At 46.8% G+C, this 18,803-nt stretch overlaps 2 protein-coding genes across 3 annotated transcripts; one reads left to right on the forward strand and one right to left on the reverse strand.

Moving 5' to 3' along the window:
• The first annotated feature begins 1,193 nt into the window (after positions 1-1,193).
• endog (endonuclease G) lies at positions 1,194-5,297 on the forward strand. The gene is made up of 6 exons (XM_014970800.2): positions 1,194-1,497; positions 3,926-4,119; positions 4,194-4,335; positions 4,656-4,765; positions 4,839-4,920; positions 4,994-5,297. Exons 1-6 carry the CDS (start codon positions 1,318-1,320, stop codon positions 5,189-5,191), a joined length of 906 nt encoding a protein of 301 aa, XP_014826286.1. The 5' UTR covers positions 1,194-1,317; the 3' UTR covers positions 5,192-5,297.
• Positions 5,298-5,410: 113 nt separating this feature from the next.
• On the reverse strand, positions 5,411-17,971 carry LOC106905802 (transcription termination factor 1). Of its 2 annotated transcripts, XM_088008508.1 has the most exons (11): positions 17,888-17,971; positions 16,169-16,844; positions 8,000-8,124; positions 7,727-7,912; positions 7,570-7,648; positions 7,373-7,497; positions 7,106-7,295; positions 6,934-7,026; positions 6,748-6,813; positions 6,583-6,668; positions 5,411-5,748 (listed from the first exon to the last, which is right to left on the reverse strand). In XM_088008508.1, exons 2-11 carry the CDS (start codon positions 16,837-16,839, stop codon positions 5,582-5,584), a joined length of 1,788 nt encoding a protein of 595 aa, XP_087864634.1. In that variant the 5' UTR covers positions 16,840-16,844; positions 17,888-17,971; the 3' UTR covers positions 5,411-5,581. The 2 variants fall into 2 exon arrangements, 1 of the variants encoding a protein (XP_087864634.1); XR_015764208.1 differs by lacking the exon at positions 5,411-5,748 and having other exon boundaries at positions 6,609-6,668; positions 6,918-7,026.
• Between the last annotated feature and the right edge of the window lie 832 nt (positions 17,972-18,803).

An 18,803-nucleotide genomic window follows, 5' to 3' on the forward strand; every position in this document is an offset into this window, starting at 1 on the left:
CCGTTTTCAACACTTTTTGTTTGCTGCATTTCATTCGGGGGTGTTTTCTAATTCGGGGGTGTTTTCTTTTTTGTTTGCTGCATTTAATTCGGGGGTGTTTTCTAATTCGGGGGTGTTTTCTTTTTTGTTTGCTGCATTTGATTCGGGGGTGTGTCTTTTCTTTTGTTTGCATGTTTTCTCTTTTGCTGCGCATTTGCACCTGTCGGCCACCGTACTCTAAAGCCAGAAACCCCTGCCGTGTTTACGGCCTTTCACAGATGAGTGTGAAAAGCTACAACTTCTCCTGATTGTTTCCCACACAGACAAAAGGCAGTTCAAACGATCCTAGCAAACCATCTGCTGGAACTACAGGTAACATAAAGGTCAATAGGCCAGAATACGTTACTGATTTCAAAACCACAATTGGTGCATTTGAATCAAGACATGTTAAGTTTTAAAACTAGCTTATTTTAAATTTATTTTCTTAACACCAGTTAAGCACAAATTACATTTTCTTTCTGGTGATGTTTGATTGTTTTGTAAAAAGAAAACGGTTGAATGCTGACAATGTGTTTACTGCCTGTAAGGTGGATGAATAAACGCGCCAAGGTCTCCCCACAACTAAGAACCCTGTGTCCGATTCCTCTTCTGCACGGATCACATCCCATCTTGACACAAAATAAAACACAACCCAGAGTCCATAGGGTGTCTTCCACCAGCTGCAGATCCACAGAGGGAACGCCTGGGGTTACAATATCTTGAATTATGGAGTCATTAGAGATATCTTTAATTAGAATTATGACTAGTCAAAACCAAAATCGAGATATCTTGAATTTACTTTATGACTAGTTATAATTTAATTGTAGATATCTGAAATGTGTATTTCAGATAGTCAGTAATTCATTGTGGATATCTTGAATTGAAATCTCCATACAAATCAATGGTAAATCTGACGTCATTTCGACTAGTCAGAATGTAATTAGAGATATCTCAAATAGTTATTTTGTCTAGTCGAAATATAATTAGAGACATCTTAAATCGCTAAAACGTCTAGTCACAAATCAATTTGAGATATCTGGAATGTAAGGGCGGTAAAACCGAATTTATGTTAAAACGGCTTGCCATACCACCTGCTCACTGCGGTGGTGGAGAAATGATGCGAAACCCTCCCCCAGTGACGTCAGACCAGACACCGGAAGTGACCTTGGTTTGTAAGTGCAACCTTCAAACCAACCTTCCTGGACCCAAAGCTTGAGTTTCCGGTCCAGAAACTGAACTCCGGATCAGTACAAGAAGGACGCGGCTGCAGCGGTTCGGATCAGCTGATCCACCGGAACCATGAAGCTACTGGTCCGAACCGGAACCGCCTTGTTGGTCGGAGCGGGAATCGGAGCCGCAGTGAGCAACCGGCTGAACTACAGAAGCCGAGTTGAGGAGGAGCAACAAGTCGGTCTACTGGGGTGGGTTCCGGTCCTCCCGGTACCGGAGAATCTGACCGTCCGGGCTTCTGAACTCGCCGTGAGTGAACCGCTGTGTCTGTGCGAGGCTCAGGTTCGGTTCTGGATGTTATGTCGTCCTGGACTTTCTCATAACCCGGTTCCGACCCATTTATCAAGAACCTTTGGGTTTAGTCTGAGACCTGAATCAGAACTACTTTAAATCCTCCCGATCCATTTATAAGCTCCTCGGGACCACCAGCAGGGGGCAGCAGTTTAATCGGGTTGAGCCTCTTAAGCATCTATAAACAAACTTATCTGATCAAATAAACATGACAGATTGATCAATACTTTAGATCATAAACAATAAACTTCAGTTTGAAAAAAATAAAGAGAATTCTATATCTATGAATATGTGCAGCTATATTAAAATATTTAGATTAATTGCAAATGTTAAAATTATTAAAATAATTTGCCTGCTGAGTCATTGACCCTATTTTTAAATAAATAAATAAATGCTCTTGTTCATTCAAAATTAAAGCACCAAATGTAATAACTTTAGCCCCCAGAAGGGGGCAGGCTAGCTGCCGCTCCAAAACCGTCTGAACGGACTCCGTAGAAAAATCAATTATCCGAATATTTTGTCTCATTTTCAAAGAGTCCATTCAATACCTCGAACTGGAAAGGAATCAGATATTTATTTATCCCTTTTAATTATTTGCTCTGATGTAAAATCAAGAAAAATATCTTCTTGTGCAACTGGAAAAATTAAGATTTTGGTTAATGTAATTTTGATGATGTCATTTCCAACAGTAAAAGTTAAACTTTCTTTCACCATTAATGTTCCAGCTTCGAGTACAGATAGGATCTTATTTCTTGGCAGAAATCTTTGTAAGTCAGCTGTTATTCATAAAGATGCTATAAAAATAAATCCACTGACCGTTAGTAGAGCTGCATGAATTATCAAGGAGGACCTGCTGCTGAAACGTTCTTAGCAAAATCATAACAGTAAATTTTCACTATATGATAAATTAAGAAACCAGTTTTTGCTGTTAAGTGAATTTAACCAGTTTAACTTTAAAAGCCATTAACAACAAAGTTAAGAACATCTCCTTCTCTGTCTTTTTTCCCCCATTCTCTTTACTATAATTGTGATGTGTATCTTTCCTAAATAAAATAAAATTAAATTAAAACTGTTGGACATTCTTCCATAAGCAGTTAAGTCTCTTTGAAACAATATGTTTAAAATATATTTTTTACAGTTCTTTATCTTGTTGCTACGGTAACACGTGGTTCTGGATCAGAGCAGGTTGGATCCCTGGATTCATTCAGGAAAAAAGCCTCTAAACATCTAGAGCAGTGGTCCTCAAAGTGGGTCCTGGAGGCCCGCTGCTCTGTCAGACAGCCAGACGCTGTGAGGACAGCATGCATGCAGTCAGTACCATGCAGTCAGTACCATGCATGCAGTCAGTACCATGCAGTCAGTACCATGCAGTCAGTACCATGCAGTCAGTACCATGCATGCAGTCAGTACCATGCCCGCGCATTAAGAAGTCCGACCGTCAGTGGAGTTGTCAGTTCAGCATACGCAGCAAGTTATGATGAAAATAAGTCATTAAATTGTTTATAATATGATAACTAGATAGATATAGATGCGTTGTCATGGTTTCAAAGTGTATTTAAAGCAGGTCTGGCTGCAGCTGCAGTCAACTACAACACAGGCTGGTGTAAAACTCATTAACTGCCAAGTCAGGATGTCATACAGCTGTTCATAAAGTGTATGATGATCTACGTCATGATTCTATGTTGCTGGTTAAATAAAATCATATGGTAATGACAACTATACATGTCTGAGCTAAGGTATGACTGTCTGACGATGTATGCTGATCTGACAGAACACCGGCCTCCTACATGTTTTAGTTCTCTCCCTAGTGCTGGTAACCATAGACATAATATAAGAGTAGACCACGCATTGGCTGCTCTGGTGCAGGAAATACGGTGGCCATCTTGGAGTGGTCATACACATAACGCTGAGTGGAGCGGTTGACCGCTCCAAGATGGCCGCCCTAAATCTCGTCAGCGACAATAGGCGAGAGCGGTCCATGAGGGTCTATCCTTATATTATGTCTATGGCTGTAACAACCTCCTCAGCTTGTCAATGTTCCTCTTAGGCCTCTAATGATCCATGATTTGATCCAGGTGCGTTAAACCAGGGAGAGAATAAAACATGCAGGATGCCTCCAGGACCCACTTTGGGGACCCCTGATCCAGAGTCTAACTGAACCTGGAAGGGTAGGGTTAGGCATCGCTAAGCTAACTCTGGGTTATGTTAACCTACGCAGCCCACTCCAACAGAACCAGAACCTGCTCTAGATGGCCTCAGCTGGTCCTGCTGCTCTTTAATAGTAGTTCATCCATGAGGACGGGATGTCTGAGTCGGTTCGGAACCAGAATCGGTCGATGGTTCTGGCACCACCATCCCACTGACTGGTTTGTTTGGTTGAGTCCAGGTGAGTCCAGGTAACTCTGGAGCTGTGATGAAGTATGGCTTCCCCTCACTGGCCAACGTCCGGTCCAGAGAGTCCTACGTCACGTCGTATGATCCTCGCACACGCACGGCATCCTGGGTAATTGAGAGGTTAAACCCCGCCTCCCTGACAGGTCCGTCAGACAGGAAGTGCTGTGAGTTCAAAGAGGACGACAGGTGAGCAGAAGTTGTGCAGACAGGTGAGCTGGGTGGCTGGATGGAGTTTAACCTGCAATGCGTTTCATCGGCAGCGTCCACGTCTTCCACAGAGCCACGAACGCAGACTACAGGGGGAGTGGCTTCGACAGGGGTCACCTGGCTGCTGCAGCCAATCACAAGTGGAGTCAAAAAGCCATGGAGGACACCTTCTACCTGAGCAATGTGGCTCCACAGGTAAAACACACCTGACTCAGGTTACAGTCTGGATGTGTACAGGTAGACCACTGAGGACCAATCGGGAGACAGGAAGGACAACGTCCTGAGGGGTCAATATGATCAATAATCTAATCAATAACCAAAGGGAAAGCAGGTTGTAGAACAGCACAGGATTCACCTGCCCAGGTGTCTGTGGTTCCACTCTCACACCGAGTAGGTTCTGACCCAGAATGAACCAATCACATCGTCTCATTTTGTCTCAGCCTTGCATTTACGTCCCGCCCACCTGAGCCTCTGATTCGTCAGATCTAATTAATTTTCTCCACCTGCCTCTGCAGAACCCTTACCTGAACCAGAACACCTGGAACAACCTGGAGAAGCTCTGCCGCTCTCTGACCAAACACTACCTCAACGTCTACGTGTGCACTGGCCCGCTCTACCTGCCCAGGTAAACTGGCCTCCACCTGTTCTTTTGTAGTTAGGGGGCGGAGCTTAGACTCCAGGTGTGATTTGTTTTTCAGGCAGGAAGACGACGGGAAGCTCTACGTCAGGTACCAGGTGATTGGACGGAACCACGTTGCCGTGCCAACTCACTTCTTCAAGGTAAGAGTGGAGCGTGTGATGATGTCATCAGCTACCTGTCTGTGTTCTGAGCTCACCTGGCCCTGATCTCCAGGTGCTGATTCTGGAGCAGTCGGATGGCCGGGGGGTGGAGCTTCGCTCCTACGTCTTACCCAACCAGCCGGTGGATGACAAGCTTCCTCTGGAGCGTTTCCTGGTTCCCATAGAAACCGTCGAGCGAGCGTCGGGACTGCTGTTCGTCCCGAATATCATGAAGCGGACAAGCAGCCTGCAGGCCATCAGCAACAAGTGAACTACAGCTCCCACAATCCCCTGCTGCAGGCAGTGGGGTCGCCATGGGGACGCATCGTCATTTCCTGCAGTTTTCATGTTTTTCATTAAAGGCAGCTGATCTGAAAGCGTTTCTGATTTACTGATGATTATTTAGTGGAAGTAAAGGTGTGTAAGCTGACGCTCTACCTGTTAGCTTACACACCTGACTGGCTGGGGGGGAAAATAACGATCAGTCAGCTCAGCTGAGATACTGATTTAATTTAAAACACAGTGAAAAAACAGTCAAATCTGGTCAATATATGCAGGATTTCAAAATAAAAGCATCTCTGCTTCCTGTCCATGATTCCAGCCCATCCCATTCACAGATAGGGCGGGGCTTGTCAAGCAATCCCTGTGTTCTGATTGGAGGTCAGACGTCGTCCACCTCGCCACCGTCTTCCAGGTCCGAGTTAAAGATGTCCGACAGCTGGTACCTGTCCTGGCTGCAGCGCTCCTGTAGCTCCGCCCACCTGTCGAAGGACCTGAGCCGCTTCTGCAGGACAGGAACCACTCGGTGGTACAGGAAATCGACGATCTCTAAGGTTGGAGGCAAAGGGAATCTGTAAGAACACCCTTCCTGTTGATCGAAACCTCGGCAAAGAACACCTGCGTACATATCGACCCCCTTGACTCTGATACCTCAAATAATGTCCTTCAGAGGAAAGGTGGCCTACACATTTCCTCTACATTTCTTACCACTAGCTCTTTTGATCATCTAACTCTTAGTTTTCCTCATCCCGTCCACCAGAGCCTCAGCTCTCAGTTTTTATTTCAGATTTAAGATTTTTATCTGATTTAGTGTTAAATCCTGACAAGATCATTATAGAGGGCACTTTGACATTCACAATACTGAGGGTAGTAGCCCAAACGCAGCCCGCCTTGCTAGCTTAGCCCAAACGCAGCCCGCCTTGCTAGGTTAGCCCAAACGCAACCCGCCTTGCTAGCTTAGCCCAAACGCAGCCCACCTTGCTAGCTTAGCCCAAACGCAGCCCGCCTTGCTAGCTTAGCCCAAACGCAGCCCGCCTTGCTAGCTTAGGGTACGTTGGCTTCATGAATAGAGTCTGCAGTCCTTCCCACTCTGCTTTGTGTCGACATGTGAAGGAATAACAGAACTTCCCATAACTCTGCGCTGTCTGACCGTTTTTAATGAGTTTATTTAACAGTTATTCCAAAACGGAAAGAAAATCTCTTCATAGTTCTTAATCAGACAGCACTGTAAAAACTTTCATAGAAAACTGTAGTGTTAAATAACTAGGACCAATTAGAAAGTCTGTATGATTGGACTTTACATTGTTCCACAGTGGGATGAATAGATATCAATATAGATCAATAGAAATCAGTAAAAAATAAATAAAATCAGGCATCACTCACCTCCAAATGACAACAAGTGGAAATGTGGAACATTACGTTGTTTAAGTCTGTTGAACATTCGCTGGACGCTCCATGGAGTCACATCACTGCAAGCAGTACTACAGTCAGTACTATCAACTACTACCCTACACTCAGCCTCTCCAGCTGTTTGACCTTTGACCTCACCCCACGGCTGCAGCAACCTCCTCCCAGTTGATATCAGCGATGTCGTCCACCGACATGTCGTACAACCTGAGAGAGACGGTTGGAGTCAGAGGGGTGGAGCATTTAAACTGCTGATGTCAAGCTTCATTCTTATGATGTCATCAGAGCCATTTTGTTTTGTGACCTCTGACCTTACGGTGACCTTACGTGCTGATGAGGCTGATTTTGGCGTTGTAACCCTCAGCTCCTCTATTGAAGACATTTCCGTAAAACGTCATGCGATGATCCAGGAGGAAGAACCTGCAACACACATAGTCCAATCACGAGGCCGACTGGACCTGTAGGACAGAACCAGAACCGGGACTGAAAGCAAACTGACCACTTTCCGCGGCACTGGACCCAGGACCTGGTCCGAACCTCCTGGCTGATCTCCCTCCATGGAAGCCTTTGGCTCAGCTGGTTTCGGCTCAAACCGGACCCGTCGGGACCGGCCCGGCTCTCCAGCCGCTCCCTGACCGCCTGCTTCAGCCGTCGTTCCTCCTCGGCGGTCCAGACGCCGTGACCCACACCTGGAGACCGGAAGGAGATCAGGTGACTGGCTGGGGAGGCCAGAGAGGGTGGTGCGGGGTCAGAGGTCACACACTACCGAGTGTGGCGAAGCGTTTCTGCAGCGAGAAGATGCTGCGGTCCATCTTCTGTGAAATCAGCTTCCAGTTGTTGCCATAGAGATTATGGAACCGGATCAGCGCCGCCAACTCCTCCTCGGAGAACCTGGTCCACAGATCATCAGAATGGGTTCTACATCGAGCCCACCGCGAGTCGGACGGAACCGCAGAGGCTCACCTGCCCATGTGGTTCTTCTCATCAAACATCTTCAGGGCCCGAAGGTAGACCTGGTGACATGGCCGGGGGATTCCGTCCGCTGGAGGGGCAGAGAGGGTTAAAGGTCAAACACCAGGCCGCCGCCCTGCTGGTCAAACGGTGGAACAGATGCTCCTACCGATCCGCTCCATGAAGCCGTGCTGCTTCTTCAGCTTCCTGATGGCCGCCTGCTCCTCTATGAACCTCTGAGGGAACAGAAGCTTCTCCACAGAACCGATCCCGGTCAGAACCAGAAAGTCCGAAATGTTCTCCCTGATCTGCTGGTTCTCCTGCACAGAGAACCGACCCAAACGGGCCGGAACACCTGGAGGACAACAAAGAGAGAGACTTGGAGGAGAACATAGAGACTTGGAGTCCAAAGAGCAGAACCCGTCTGGTCCAGAACCGATACCTTGCTGTTTGAACTTCCTGAAGCGATGGAGGTCGCTTCTCAAAATCTTCTTGATCTGATTGATGCATTTCCTCCTGATGTGGGGCATGTAGTCCTGGAGCTCCTCCACCAGGGCCCAGTCCACCCTGGAACCAGAACCAGATACCTCTAGAACCAGAACCAGATACCTCTAGAACCAGAACCAGAACTAGAACCAGTTACCTCAGGAACCAGAACCAGAACTAGAACCAGTTACCTCAGGAACCAGAACCAGTTACCTCAGGAACCAGAACCAGAACTAGAACCAGTTACCTCTAGAACCAGAACCAGAACTAGAACCAGTTACCTCAGGAACCAGAACCAGTTACCTCAGGAACCAGAACCAGTTACCTCAGGAACCAGAACCAGAACTAGAACCAGTTACCTCTAGAACCAGAACCAGAACTAGAACCAGTTACCTCAGGAACCAGAACCAGTTACCTCAGGAACTAGAACCAGTTACCTCAGGAACCAGAACCAGAACTAGAACCAGTTACCTCTGGAACTAGAACCAGAACTAGAACCAGTTACCTCTGGAACTAGAACCAGATACCTCTGGAACCAGAACCAGAACTAGAACCAGTTACCTCAGGAACCAGAACCAGAACTAGAACCAGTTACCTCAGGAACCAGAACCAGATACCTCTGGAACCAGGACCAGTTACCTCTGGAACCAGGACCAGTTACCTCAGGAACCAGAACTAGAACCAGTTACCTCTGGAACTAGAACCAGAACTAGAACCAGTTACCTCTGGAACCAGAACCAAATACCTCTGGAACCAGAACCAGAACTAGACCCAGTTACCTCAGGAACCAGAACCAGTTACCTCAGGAACTAGAACCAGTTACCTCAGGAACCAGAACTAGAACCAGTTACCTGAGGAAGTAGAACCAGTTACCTCAGGAACCAGAACCAGTTACCTCAGGAACCAGGACCAGTTACCTCTGGAACTAGAACCAGAACTAGAACCAGTTACCTCTGGAACTAGAACCAGAACTAGAACCAGTTACCTCAGGAACCAGAACCAGTTACCTCAGGAACCAGGACCAGTTACCTCTGGAACCAGGAGCAGTTACCTCTGCAACCAGAACCAGAACTAGAACCAGTTACCTCTGGAACCAGGACCAGTTACCTCAGGAACCAGAACTAGAACCAGTTACCTCTGGAACCAGGACCAGTTACCTCAGGAACCAGAACCAGAACTAGAACCAGTTACCTCTGGAACCAGGACTAGTTACCACAGGAACCAGAACCAGAACTAGAACCAGTTACCTCTGGAACCAGAAACAGTTACCTCTGGAACCAGAACCAGAACTAGAACCAGTTACCTCAGGAACCAGAACCAGATACCTCTGGAACCAGAACCAGTTACCTCTGGAACCAGAACCAGAACTAGAACCAGTTACCTCAGGAACCAGAACCAGAACTAGAACCAGTTACCTCTGGAACCAGAACCAGAACTAGAACCAGTTACCTCTGGAACTAGAACCAGAACTAGAACCAGTTACCTCTGGAACTAGAACCAGTTACCTCTGTAACCAGGAGCAGTTACCTCTGGAACCAGAACCAGTTACCTCTGGAACCAGAACCAGTTACCTCAGGAACCAGGACCAGAACTAGAACCAGTTACCTCTGGAACTAGAACCAGAACTAGAACCAGAACTAGAACCAGTTACCTCAGGAACCAGAACCAGTTACCTCTGTAACCAGAACTAGAACCAGTTACCTCTGGAACTAGAACCAGTTACCTCTGGAACTAGAACCAGTTACCTCAGGAACCAGAACCAGAACTAGAACCAGTTACCTCTGGAACTAGAACCAGAACTAGAACCAGTTACCTCTGGAACCAGAACCAGAACTAGAACCAGTTACCTCTGGAACTAGAACCAGAACTAGAACCAGTTACCTCTGGAACTAGAACCAGTTACCTCTGGAACCAGGACCAGTTACCTCAGGAACCAGAACCAGAACTAGAACCAGTTACCTCTGGAACCAGAACCAGTTACCTCTGGAACCAGAACCAGAACAGAACCAGTTACATCAGGAAACAGAACCAGATACCTCTGGAACCAGAACCAGAACTAGAACCAGTTACCTCAGGAACCAGAACCAGATACCTCTGGAACCAGAACCAGTTACCTCTGGAACCAGAACCAGAACTAGAACCAGTTACCTCAGGAACCAGAACTAGAACCAGTTACCTCAGGAACCAGAACCAGTTACCTCTGTAACCAGAACTAGAACCAGTTACCTCTGGAACTAGAACCAGTTACCTCTGGAACTAGAACCAGTTACCTCAGGAACCAGAACCAGAACTAGAACCAGTTACCTCTGGAACTAGAACCAGAACTAGAACCAGATACCTCTGGAACCAGAACCAGAACTAGAACCAGTTACCTCAGGAACCAGAACCAGATACCTCTGGAACCAGAACCAGTTACCTCTGGAACCAGGAGCAGTTACCTCTGGAACCAGAACCAGTTACCTCTGGAACCAGAACCAGTTACCTCAGGAACCAGGACCAGAACTAGAACCAGTTACCTCTGGAACTAGAACCAGAACTAGAACCAGTTACCTCAGGAACCAGAACCAGTTACCTCTGTAACCAGAACTAGAACCAGTTACCTCTGGAACTAGAACCAGTTACCTCTGGAACTAGAACCAGTTACCTCAGGAACCAGAACCAGAACTAGAACCAGTTACCTCTGGAACTAGAACCAGAACTAGAACCAGTTACCTCTGGAACCAGAACCAGAACTAGAACCAGTTACCTCTGGAACTAGAACCAGAACTAGAACCAGTTACCTCTGGAACTAGAACCAGTTACCTCTGGAACCAGAACTAGAACCAGTTACCTGAGGAAGTAGAACCAGTTACCTCAGGAACCAGAACCAGTTACCTCAGGAACCAGGACCAGTTACCTCTGGAACTAGAACCAGAACTAGAACCAGTTACCTCTGGAACTAGAACCAGAACTAGAACCAGTTACCTCAGGAACCAGAACCAGTTACCTCAGGAACCAGGACCAGTTACCTCTGGAACCAGGAGCAGTTACCTCTGCAACCAGAACCAGAACTAGAACCAGTTACCTCTGGAACCAGGACCAGTTACCTCAGGAACCAGAACTAGAACCAGTTACCTCTGGAACCAGGACCAGTTACCTCAGGAACCAGAACCAGAACTAGAACCAGTTACCTCTGGAACCAGGACTAGTTACCACAGGAACCAGAACCAGAACTAGAACCAGTTACCTCTGGAACCAGAAACAGTTACCTCTGGAACCAGAACCAGAACTAGAACCAGTTACCTCAGGAACCAGAACCAGATACCTCTGGAACCAGAACCAGTTACCTCTGGAACCAGAACCAGAACTAGAACCAGTTACCTCAGGAACCAGAACCAGAACTAGAACCAGTTACCTCTGGAACCAGAACCAGAACCAGTTACCTCTGGAACTAGAACCAGAACTAGAACCAGTTACCTCTGGAACTAGAACCAGTTACCTCTGTAACCAGGAGCAGTTACCTCTGGAACCAGAACCAGTTACCTCTGGAACCAGAACCAGTTACCTCAGGAACCAGGACCAGAACTAGAACCAGTTACCTCTGGAACTAGAACCAGAACTAGAACCAGTTACCTCAGGAACCAGAACCAGTTACCTCTGTAACCAGAACTAGAACCAGTTACCTCTGGAACTAGAACCAGTTACCTCTGGAACTAGAACCAGTTACCTCAGGAACCAGAACCAGAACTAGAACCAGTTACCTCTGGAACTAGAACCAGAACTAGAACCAGTTACCTCTGGAACCAGAACCAGAACTAGAACCAGTTACCTCTGGAACTAGAACCAGAACTAGAACCAGTTACCTCTGGAACTAGAACCAGTTACCTCTGGAACCAGGACCAGTTACCTCAGGAACCAGAACCAGAACTAGAACCAGTTACCTCTGGAACCAGAACCAGTTACCTCTGGAACCAGAACCAGAACAGAACCAGTTACATCAGGAAACAGAACCAGATACCTCTGGAACCAGAACTAGAACCAGTTACCTCAGGAACCAGAACCAGATACCTCTGGAACCAGAACCAGTTACCTCTGGAACCAGAACCAGAACTAGAACCAGTTACCTCAGGAACCAGAACCAGAACTAGAACCAGTTACCTCAGGAACCAGAACCAGTTACCTCTGTAACCAGAACTAGAACCAGTTACCTCTGGAACTAGAACCAGTTACCTCTGGAACTAGAACCAGTTACCTCAGGAACCAGAACCAGAACTAGAACCAGTTACCTCTGGAACTAGAACCAGAACTAGAACCAGATACCTCTGGAACCAGAACCAGAACTAGAACCAGTTACCTCAGGAACCAGAACCAGATACCTCTGGAACCAGAACCAGTTACCTCTGGAACCAGGAGCAGTTACCTCTGGAACCAGAACCAGTTACCTCTGGAACCAGAACCAGTTACCTCAGGAACCAGGACCAGAACTAGAACCAGTTACCTCTGGAACTAGAACCAGAACTAGAACCAGTTACCTCAGGAACCAGAACCAGTTACCTCTGTAACCAGAACTAGAACCAGTTACCTCTGGAACTAGAACCAGTTACCTCTGGAACTAGAACCAGTTACCTCAGGAACCAGAACCAGAACTAGAACCAGTTACCTCTGGAACTAGAACCAGAACTAGAACCAGTTACCTCTGGAACCAGAACCAGAACTAGAACCAGTTACCTCTGGAACTAGAACCAGAACTAGAACCAGTTACCTCTGGAACTAGAACCAGTTACCTCTGGAACCAGAACTAGAACCAGTTACCTGAGGAAGTAGAACCAGTTACCTCAGGAACCAGAACCAGTTACCTCAGGAACCAGGACCAGTTACCTCTGGAACTAGAACCAGAACTAGAACCAGTTACCTCTGGAACTAGAACCAGAACTAGAACCAGTTACCTCAGGAACCAGAACCAGTTACCTCAGGAACCAGGACCAGTTACCTCTGGAACCAGGAGCAGTTACCTCTGCAACCAGAACCAGAACTAGAACCAGTTACCTCTGGAACCAGGACCAGTTACCTCAGGAACCAGAACTAGAACCAGTTACCTCTGGAACCAGGACCAGTTACCTCAGGAACCAGAACCAGAACTAGAACCAGTTACCTCTGGAACCAGGACTAGTTACCACAGGAACCAGAACCAGAACTAGAACCAGTTACCTCTGGAACCAGAAACAGTTACCTCTGGAACCAGAACCAGAACTAGAACCAGTTACCTCAGGAACCAGAACCAGATACCTCTGGAACCAGAACCAGTTACCTCTGGAACCAGAACCAGAACTAGAACCAGTTACCTCAGGAACCAGAACCAGAACTAGAACCAGTTACCTCTGGAACCAGAACCAGAACTAGAACCAGTTACCTCTGGAACTAGAACCAGAACTAGAACCAGTTACCTCTGGAACTAGAACCAGTTACCTCTGTAACCAGGAGCAGTTACCTCTGGAACCAGAACCAGTTACCTCTGGAACCAGAACCAGTTACCTCAGGAACCAGGACCAGAACTAGAACCAGTTACCTCTGGAACTAGAACCAGAACTAGAACCAGTTACCTCAGGAACCAGAACCAGTTACCTCTGTAACCAGAACTAGAACCAGTTACCTCTGGAACTAGAACCAGTTACCTCTGGAACTAGAACCAGTTACCTCAGGAACCAGAACCAGAACTAGAACCAGTTACCTCTGGAACTAGAACCAGAACTAGAACCAGTTACCTCTGGAACCAGAACCAGAACTAGAACCAGTTACCTCTGGAACTAGAACCAGAACTAGAACCAGTTACCTCTGGAACTAGAACCAGTTACCTCTGGAACCAGGACCAGTTACCTCAGGAACCAGAACCAGAACTAGAACCAGTTACCTCTGGAACCAGAACCAGTTACCTCTGGAACCAGAACCAGAACAGAACCAGTTACATCAGGAAACAGAACCAGATACCTCTGGAACCAGAACCAGAACTAGAACCAGTTACCTCAGGAACCAGAACCAGATACCTCTGGAACCAGAACCAGTTACCTCTGGAACCAGAACCAGAACTAGAACCAGTTACCTCAGGAACCAGAACCAGAACTAGAACCAGTTACCTCAGGAACCAGAACCAGTTACCTCTGTAACCAGAACTAGAACCAGTTACCTCTGGAACTAGAACCAGTTACCTCTGGAACTAGAACCAGTTACCTCAGGAACCAGAACCAGAACTAGAACCAGTTACCTCTGGAACTAGAACCAGAACTAGAACCAGATACCTCTGGAACCAGAACCAGAACTAGAACCAGTTACCTCAGGAACCAGAACCAGATACCTCTGGAACCAGAACCAGTTACCTCTGGAACCAGGAGCAGTTACCTCTGGAACCAGAACCAGTTACCTCTGGAACCAGAACCAGTTACCTCAGGAACCAGGACCAGAACTAGAACCAGTTACCTCTGGAACTAGAACCAGAACTAGAACCAGTTACCTCAGGAACCAGAACCAGTTACCTCTGTAACCAGAACTAGAACCAGTTACCTCTGTAACCAGAACTAGAACCAGTTACCTCTGGAACCAGAACCAGTTACCTCAGGAACCAGAACCAGAACTAGAACCAGTTACCTCTGGAACTAGAACCAGAACTAGAACCAGTTACCTCTGGAACCAGAACCAGAACTAGAACCAGTTACCTCTGGAACTAGAACCAGAACTAGAACCAGTTACCTCTGGAACTAGAACCAGTTACCTCTGGAACCAGAACCAGAACAGAACCAGTTACATCAGGAAACAGAACCAGATACCTCTGGAACCAGAACCAGAACTAGAACCAGTTACCTCAGGAACCAGAACCAGATACCTCTGGAACCAGAACCAGTTACCTCTGGAACCAGAACCAGAACTAGAACCAGTTACCTCAGGAACCAGAACCAGAACTAGAACCAGTTACCTCAGGAACCAGAACCAGTTACCTCTGTAACCAGAACTAGAACCAGTTACCTCTGGAACTAGAACCAGTTACCTCTGGAACTAGAACCAGTTACCTCAGGAACCAGAACCAGAACTAGAACCAGTTACCTCTGGAACTAGAACCAGAACTAGAACCAGTTACCTCTGGAACCAGAACCAGAACTAGAACCAGTTACCTCTGGAACTAGAACCAGTTACCTCTGGAACCAGAACCAGATACCTCTGGAACCAGAACCAGAACTAGAACCAGTTACCTCAGGAACCAGAACCAGATACCTCTGGAACCAGAACCAGATACCTCAGGAACCAGAACCAGAACTAGAACCAGTTACCTCTGGAACTAGAACCAGTTACCTCTGGAACTAGAACCAGTTACCTCAGGAACCAGAACCAGATACCTCTTGAACCAGAACCAGTTACCTCAGGAACCAGAACCAGAACTAGAACCAGTTACCTCAGGAACCAGGACCAGTTACCTCTGGAACCAGAACCAGAACTAGAACCAGTTACCTCTGGAACCAGAACCAGAACCAGTTACCTCTGGAACCAGAACTAGAACCAGTTACCTCTGGAACTAGAACCAGTTACCTCTGGAACCAGGACCAGTTACCTCTGGAACCAGGACCAGTTACCTCAGGAACCAGAACCAGAACTAGAACCAGTTACCTCTATAACCAGAACCAGAACTAGAACCGGTTACCTCTGGAACTAGAACCAGAACCAGTTATCTCTGGAACCAGGACCAGTTACCTCAGGAACCAGGACCAGAACTAGAACCAGTTACCTCTGGAACCAGAACCAGTTACCTCAGGAACCAGGACCAGAACTAGAACCAGTTACCTCTGGAACCAGAACCAGTTACCTCAGGAACCAGGACCAGAACTAGAACCAGTTACCTCTGGAACCAGGACCAGTTACCTCAGGAACCAGAACCAGATACCTCAGGAACCAGGACCAGTTACCTCAGGAACCAGGACCAGTTACCTCAGGAACCAGAACCAGATACCTCAGGAACCAGAACCAGTTACCTCCACTGTTTGGACCAGAGCTGGAACGCCGAGCAGAACCGATGTTGGTGAAGCCCGACCCAGAACTGGTTCTGTCTGGTTTAGTTGGAACAGAACCGGTCCTGCGTTAACAGAGAAGAAGTGCTGATACTCACTCTTCTTCTGGGCTGCTGCTCAGATCTCCTCGCTCCGTTTTCCTCTTCTGTGGTTTTGCGTTCTTCTTCTTCTTCTTCTTCTTCTTCTTCGTGTCTTCCTCAGTTGAACCCATTCTGCTGCTCTTCTTCTTCTTCTTCTCTTTCTCCTTCTTGGTGTTGAGGTTCGTTTCCTCAGCTTCTAGAGCTTCCTGTTGGCCTGGAGAGATTGTTGCCATGGCGATGCCCACATGGTCTTCATCTTCCTGCTGTGATGTCAGCTCTTCCATCATCATCTTCTTCTTCTTGTGGTCATGTGTTGGTCCATCAGGAGGAAGGCAGATGATTTCTTCTTCTCTTCCTTCTGTCTTCTTCTGAGTGTTGAGGTCAACAGCAGCAGGAGGTTCCTCCCCAAGTCTCTTCTTCTTCTTCTTCTTGTCTTTTTCCTGCATCAGTTCAGCAATGGGAGGAAGGATGATTTCCTCTTCCTCACCTGTGGCTCTCTTCTTCTTCTTTGCCTTCGTTTGGAGCTGCTCCTCTTCCTCAGGAGGGCTGAGGCTGACTGGAGCCAGATGTTCCAGCTGACCTCCTGGCCTCCTCCTCTTCCTCCTCTGATCTTCAGTCACTCCATCCACACGATGAAGGCTCAGCTCCTCCTCCTTGTTTCTCCTCCGGGATCGACCTGGCGCCGCCATGATGCCTGGAAGCAAAGGTCACAAGATCAGCACCAGAACTGGTGGTACCACCCAGAACCAAGCGGTCTGGGGTACCACTGAGCCCGATCCAGTTCTGGTCCATCTGATCTTCTCTCTAAGGTCTTCCTCAGCGGTTTTCCCTGATAATCTGCTCGGGTTTTAGCCTCACCGCCGAACTTCAGTTCCCCCCGTGTTTCTGGCGGTTCGGAACCCAGTATGTCCCGGTTGTGTTGATGGAGCAGGATGTGACGTATTCGGGGCGAATGACGTGACTGATTCAGGAACTGGTTCTGCTGCTGTTTCGCCGACACATATTCTAGTTTTAGGGTCTTATTGCGTTTGCAGTTAATTGGATCCAATTTTTCCTTGACTGACAACATTTTGGTTTGTCATAATAAATAGTTTCACACAGTAATAATAAACCACACAGTGGATCCGGTGTTTTAATCTAATGTTTTAAAAGGATAAGAATCCAAATTAACTTTAAGCCTCACCTGTGCTGAGGCATTTTGAGCTCTGCAGAAAGGCAGCGATACGAACCAGCCGATCATCTTCAGATGCAAACATGAGACAGGAAACAGGAAACATCCACCGGGATATTGGAAAGGTGACGAAATGTTTTTTCACAACTTCTAAAAACCTTCTGATGCGTTTCTGGCCTCAGATAAACCACCTAAACCCGAACAGTTACAGTTTTTATTTTTAAGTAAATAATAAATGTGAATTTAGATTCTCTCCATTTGTTTCCTGTTTTCTTTTTCATCCAGCCGTTGTTTCATACAAACAGATTAAGATTCTAATCAGATTTTATGTATCAGAATCACAAACATCTTATTCCATCCAAGGCCTCCACCGTTGGATAAAAACCTCCGGTGGTTCATGAACTTTCATCTCGACATTACAACTGACCGTAAATTACTGGCTAAAACTGGGTTCAAGCGGACCGGAACCAGAATCACAGAACCGGGTCCGTGTTACCAGTTGATCACCCATCGATGATCTGAACTTTAAATAGGTCAGAGGTCATAAACTTAAGTTTTAATCTTACCGACTGAAAACACTCCGCGCTCCACGCTGCTGCAGCTTGTTTACTTCCTGAATGAGCTCAGCGCATGCGCGGAGAGCTTTTAAGCGTCATGACGTTCGGCGGCGTCATTTTTAATCAGTTACTATCAACGGTAGAAACAAAACCTCTGACTGCCAGAAGTTTAATGAATCTGTGTTGGAGGTTTTGTCAAAACATGAATTCCTAATTTGTCACAGATTATCATATAAATCAGTTAATATTTGGTTCATAGGATCATCTGTCCAGATTATGTTCATCCCGGTATTAAAGTCTCAGAGGATTTTAACTTCAAGAAATGAGAGAAAATGTATTTATTCATTTATTTCTGCTACAGTTAAAAATAACTGCTTATGTTTTTACTATTATAGTCACTGATAATTAAAGAATGAGATCAACCAGTCAGAGTTTAATCCAGCAGCTTGTCCTCTTGGTGTCCCTTTAATTAATATGCTCACTGGGTAGACCGGGCTTTGGATAGACCAGTGTTAGGGTAGGCAGCCTGCCCCAGTCCTGCTCTACCTTGGGCAGGGCAGTGTCTGGGTACCCGAATGTGGAGAACCTTCATCACTGAGTGTAGAACCTGCTGAGAATCTGAGTGAATAAAACACAAACACAATTTATTAAGGAAGTGTTAATTTTAATAATTGGAACATTTCTGCAAATGTGGAGAAAGCACTGCTCCTGTTTGACTACAGTACCCATAATGCTCTGCTGGGGTTTTGTGGCAGGACAGCTAGAAGCTGTAAGGAGCCCATCCTGAACTCAGAGAGATATGATCTCGGTGTTCGTAGTTTCATCTGCTGACTCGGCGGGTTCTCTACCTTCCTCAGGACCTCCAGGTTCTGGATCCAGCAAGACACTCAGAGGAACATGGGGAGTCCTGTGATGACCTCAGTCT

This window comes from Poecilia mexicana, unplaced genomic scaffold (genome assembly GCF_051168715.1).
Source record: "Poecilia mexicana isolate PSO_F unplaced genomic scaffold, ASM5116871v1 scaffold_9, whole genome shotgun sequence".
Lineage (NCBI taxonomy): Eukaryota > Metazoa > Chordata > Actinopteri > Cyprinodontiformes > Poeciliidae > Poecilia > Poecilia mexicana.